At 45.2% G+C, this 6,000-nt stretch overlaps 1 protein-coding gene across 1 annotated transcript in view; it reads right to left on the bottom strand.

Moving 5' to 3' along the window:
- SHISA6 (shisa family member 6) overlaps positions 1–6,000 on the bottom strand; it is a 429,288-nt gene that overhangs the window by 397,005 nt on the left and 26,283 nt on the right. The window contains exon 3 of the mRNA XM_006863510.1: positions 789–949. Within this exon, the coding sequence (XP_006863572.1) occupies positions 789–949 (161 nt within the window). The remainder of the gene's footprint in view (positions 1–788; positions 950–6,000) is intronic.

Here is a 6,000-nt window from a genome sequence, read left to right as displayed (position 1 = left end):
AAAAAAAAAAACAAAAACCAGAGGGAATAGAAGCAAATACTGTTGAATGATAATGCACGGAGGAGATTGTAATTGTTGCCATGAAACAACGGATGTAAAACCAATGTTCTCCAATATAAATTATCACTCAATTCACTCAATAAAAACTTAAAAAAAAAAAAAGGATAATGGAATTATTTTCATGAACTTTTCTAAGCTCCCTCATATGATGATGAAGAAACAAATAAAAGATATGCTATTGTTTTAAGGCACCTCATCACATATCCAGGGAATCAAGAAAACTCAGGACGTTACCTTAAAATACAGACATATGGTTCCTACCCCCATGAAGGACTCCTTAAGACTTAAATACTTGCGCACCACCCCACCCCACCCCCACCCCACAGACACACATCTAGCATTCTAGGCAGTCTAAACACATGAGGTGGTCCTAGGACTAACATGCCTTGATGGCAACTAGTTACTGGTTAGGCCATCTAAACCTTTCCACTGCATAGGTGGATCAATAATCTGTACTGGCCACTGCAAGTTCTCTTTTAGGTAAGAAAATTACACCAACCACTAATGAATCACGGCTGCCCTAAACATCAGCCCTCTTCCTCTGATAAGTCACAGTCTCTCTTATTTGGACCCCTTCTTGGGGGACAGTCCCCAGTCCCTACCATAAGCCTGCTTGCAATGAAGAAGTCTCTCATCACACAGTGCCCTACCACTGGCCCCACCAGAGGAGAAACATCTCCAAATACCAGAACCTCAGAAGAGATGCAAGGTGGTCAGTGCTCGCTTACCTGGAGTCTGCTTGGCCGTACGCACAGGGGTGTAGTGGTTTTTGGAGGATGATCTGACCGGCGTGCTCTCTTTGGGAGAGGTATTGATAGCCGAGATGGTTTCTCTTTCACAGTGTGCTATGGGGATTGGTCCTTGTTGCCGTAAGATGTCAGCCAGAGCCCTAAACAAGGAGGAAATCACAGGATGAGATCCACTGAGCAGGTGACCTCAGCCACACACAAAAAAAGTGGCTCACTCTCCGAGCTCCTTTGATTTTCCTGAGCAAAGGGAGAAGGCAGAGGCATGTCATTCAGTTCTCAACTGTCATGGCTTCATCTGGTGCTGTTTCAGTGGGGACACAGGGAAGAGAGGCTGTCAGGCCTGAGGGTATGGGCACTAAAAGGCTATAATTATGATTCCTTTTCTCGCTTTCATTCAGAGCACACGGACAAGTTCTGAGTGCTTTCAAAATACTGACTGTCCAAATACAAATGCACATACTTATATCGGGCAACTAGCTACAGGAGCCAGCCCGTGGAGTATCACTCAGGGTTGAGCTAACTCCTAGGACCTCAAGTTCAGCCATTGTTCATCTCAGGACCCCTAGCATCCTCATCAAAAACAACCACACTGGGTAACCGGTATGAGGTGCTAGTGATGCTAACAGGAACAGTATCCAGTTCTTGCCATTCCAGAAAGGTGTCATCTAGCTGCAAAGCAGGACGTATGGCTAAAAGGGTAAGTATCTGGACACATGAATCATGCATAGTGCATGCAACTCTGCGTTCAGGAAGGAAGTGATTACAAACATTGGGAAAATTACATAGACAGCACTTTCCTCCCACCCTGTAAGAACCAGTCACTCAGAGAAAAGCATTTATTCACTCAACACCTAGCTCCAACACCCCGGTTTAGAGCTATTGAGAACTCGGTATGCTCCGGTCACCGCAGACACATAGGCCAATAGGACACAGTTCTTGCCATCTGTTGTTGTTAGCTGTTGTCCAGTTGGCAGCCAACTCATGGTGACCCCACAATCAACAGAACAAAAGTACTGTCCAGTCCCACGCCACACCCATGATCTGTTTGGGATGTGACTAATATGACCCATAGGGTTTTCATTAACTCATTTTCAGAAGCTGATCACCAGGCCTTTCTTCCTGTTGTTGTTAAGTGTGGTCAAGTCGGTCCTGACTCATAACAACGTTATATAAGGTTTCCAAGGAACAGCTGGTGGGTTTGAACTGCCGACCTTGTGGTTTGCAGTCCAGTGCTAACCCTACAGCACCATACCAGGAGTCCAGGCCTTTCTTCCTAGTCTCTCTTAATCTGGAAGCTCTGCTGAAATCTACATAACATCATAACAGCATGCTGACCTCTGACAGACAGGTGGTGGTTGTGGGTGGAGAGTGCTGGCTGAGAAGGTGAGGGTTTGACCATTAGACCACCAGTCCCTGCCATCAAGGGACTCCTACTTTAAGGGAAATCCCATCCCATCGGTTTCAAACACCCACAGTGTGTGTGTGTAACATATAAGTCAACCACTGTCAGGGATTCACTAAGGAACTGAAGATAACTGTGGACAAGCCACAAGAAGCCACCGTTTGGTGGTTTTAGTTGCAGGTCCGGGTCCAGGTCCAGACCCTGGGGCCTCCCTGAGCCAACCTGCCCCACCTGAGATCCTGCACCTTGCCCTGCCAGCCCCAAGGAGCATTCAAGTCAAGCTTTCGGTGAGCTTCCCGCTTGGAAACTGAAGGCCAGAGCAGTTTAAAAACATGTCTGAGAGAGAATTGTTTTCCTTCCATTATGCCGCGTCTGACACGCTGAACCTTCCTGAGAGAAGAGCACCAGGTTGCCAATCTTATCATTTAGTGGCATTTATATAGCAATTTCAGATTTTCCAAATGCTTTATTCTCCCTGGCTTTCTCTTTCTCAGCCCTGTCAAAGGAGACACAGACACAAATCACCATCCCCATTCACTGGACTCTCTTTGGCGCAGTAAAGGGAACCCTGGGTAGACTTGGAGAACAGGCTACAGGCCCAAGCTTGGGAACAAATAGAAATATGACCCTATAAAAGTAGAGGATCTGGGTTCTAACCCCAGCTCTATCACTAACTAGCCTTTAAAGCATTGGGCAGGTTGGGCAGCCTTTGAAATGGACATTTAACCTTGTGGACATTCAACAAAACAAAAAAAGTTTAAACTAAGGCGTCTTTTAAGATTCCTTCTAATTCTAAACTCGGATAACTTCCTTGTTGTTACTAAGTGCCGTGGAGTAGCTTCCAATTCATAGTAACCATGCATAGGGTTTCCAAGAAGTGGCTGGTGGATGTAAACCACCAACCTTGGGGTTATCGGTCCAGTGCTTAGCCTCAAGTGCCACACAGGAGTCCTAAGAACTCAATGTTGTTGTTTAGTGTCCTTGAGTCACCTCTGACTCAGAGCGACCCTGTAAATGGTTTCCAAAGAACCGCTGGTGAGTTTGAGCCACTGACCTTGAGGATCAAATTAACCCTCTATGCTGTTGTTGTTGTTGTTAAGTGCTGTCGAGTTGGCTCTGACCCACAGCGACCCTGTAGAGGGTTTCTGAGGAGCAGCAGGTGAGCTTGAACCGCCAACCTTGCAGTTCAAAACAATCTAGCGCATTAACTCAGAGCACCACACCAGGATTCCAACAACTCTATTGCTGCTGCTGTTAAGTGCCATCAAGTAGGTTCCGACCCATAGTGACACAGTGTAGGGTTTCCCAGGAGCTACTGGTGAATTTGAACCACCAACCTTGTGGTTCAAATGACTTTGCAGTCCAGTGCTTTAGCCCACAGTGCCACACCAGGACTCCAACTCTATGTTGGTTTCCAAGGCTCTAACTCTTTATAGAAGCAGACAACCTCATTTGGTTCCTGTGGAGCAGCTGGTAGGTTTGAACTGTAGATGTTTCAGTTAGCAGCCAAGTACTTAATCAATGCACCAATGTGGATCCTTTCACACCCAAGGTAAGCACTGGACTGTTAACCCCAAAGTTCCTGTGAGACAGATCCCACTTGATGACATTTAACAACAATAGTAAGATAGCTATAGAGCGGGAGTGGAGTGTGGGACCCTATTTGGAGAAGCAATGATACCAGAGATAGAGGCAGAGATGAAGATGTGGAGAGAGAGAGCAGATGAGGACTCTAGACTCACGGAGCCAGAGGGGCTGTGTGCCCTCAAGGGGGCAGACTTGCAGGGTGTGTCCTTTGATTGTTTGAATGATTGTATATTTCTGAGTGTTTTGGTGTACATCCAAAAACAAAAACAAAGACAGAAAAATGGAATAGAAGCAAATACTGTTGAATGATGATGCATGGAGGGGGACTGTAATCATTGCAATGAAACAAAATACGGTAAAATGAATGTAAAACTGATGTTCTCCCATGTAAACTATCACTCAATTTTCTGTAAAAAGTTTTTTTAAAAAAATGTGTTGGTGAGGATGTGGAGAAACTAGAATCCCTATATACTACTGGTGAGAATATAAAATGGTACATCTCCTTTGGAAAACAGTTTGGCAGTTCCCTTTCAAAATGTTAAACCATATGAACTAGCAACTCTATCCCTGGACTACAGAAAGCGTATATCCACATGTTAATGTGTGTTTGAATGTGCACAGCATCATTTTTCATAATAAAAAACCAAAAACTGTCTATTAACAAATGACTGAATAAACAAAATATGGCCTAGCCCACATAATAGGTTATCATTCAGCCATGAAAAGGAATAGATACAAACACTTGCTACAACACAGAGGAAACTTACAAAACGTTGCGCTGTAGCAAATGAACCAAATACAAGAGGCCACATAGTGTCGCTACCATTTGTGTGGGATTATCAACAGGAGGCATAGCCTCAGACAGAAAGTGGGTGTTTTTAGCAGCGGCTGGGTAGTTACTAGGGTAGGGAGTGACTGCTAATGGGCGTGACGTTTTTGGGGAGTTGGGAAGGAGAGATGAAAATGTTCTAACATTAGTGGTGATGGCTGTACAACTCTGTAAATATGGTTTTAAATCACACAATTGTACACTTTAAAACTAAGGATGAATTTTGTGATATGTGAATTGTGTGGCACTTTAAGATAAGCACTGGACTGCTAACCACAAGGTCAGTGGTTCAAACTCACCAGCCCCACCTTGGAAACCTTATATAGCAGGGGTAGGGAATGTCTAACCCACAGACTGTATAAAACTTGTGAAATCATTTGGTCTGGCCCTGCCTAAGGCAACTGCAGTCCCAGCTATTACATTGTTGTTGTTAAATGCCACTGAGTCAGTTTCCACTCAAAGCAACCCTGAATAGGGTTTCCGAGGAGTGGCTAGTGGGTTTGAACTGCCGATCTTGTGGTTCAAAGTCCAGTGCTGATCCTGGCTATCACAATGGGTGGTGGTGTGTTGTGGACTTGGTTCCGACTCATAGAGACCCGGCTCAAGGTTTTTGAGGTTGCAAATCTTTACAGGAGCAGAAAGCCTCATCTTTCTCCCATGGAACAGCTGGTAGTTTCGAACTGCTGACCTTGAAGTTGGATGCCCCACTTGTAACCACTACGCTACCAGAGCTCCTGATCATCACATTGTTGTTGTTATGTGCCGTGACATCGGTTCTGACTCATAGTGACCCTGCATAGGATTTCCAAGGCTGTAAATCTTTACAGTAGCAGAAAGCCTCATCTTTCTCTCGCCGAACAGCTGATAGTTTCGAACTGCTGATTGTGAGATTAGCAACCCTATTCATAACCACTACATTACCAGGCCTACTGATCATCACATTGTTGTTGTTGGTATGTGCTGTGGAGTCAGTTCCAACTCATGGTGACCCTGCACAGGGTTTCTGAGGCTGTAAATCTTTACAGGAGCAGAAAACCTCATCTTTCTCCCACGGAACAGCTGGTAGTTTCGAACTGCTGACCTTGAAGTTGGCAGCCCGACTCGTAACCACTAAGGTTCCAGAGCTCCTTGATCATCACATAGTTGTTGTTGTTGGTGTTGTTAGGTGCCATCGAGTCGGCACCAACTCATAGTGACCTTATGCACAGCAGAATGAAACAATGTCCGATCCTGGGCCAATCTCACTACTGTTGCCATGCTTGAGTCCATCGAAGCTGCCACCTGGCCAATCCATCTCATTGGGGGTCTTCCTTTTCTCTGACCCTCCACCTTCACCATCACATTAGGGGTGAGTTAATTAAATGTCAACCAAA

The sequence above is a fragment of the Chrysochloris asiatica genome, unplaced genomic scaffold (assembly GCF_000296735.1).
Source record: "Chrysochloris asiatica unplaced genomic scaffold, ChrAsi1.0 scaffold00054, whole genome shotgun sequence".
In the NCBI taxonomy this organism is placed as follows: Eukaryota; Metazoa; Chordata; class Mammalia; order Afrosoricida; family Chrysochloridae; genus Chrysochloris; species Chrysochloris asiatica.
This window is presented reverse-complemented; position numbering and strand designations above follow the sequence as displayed.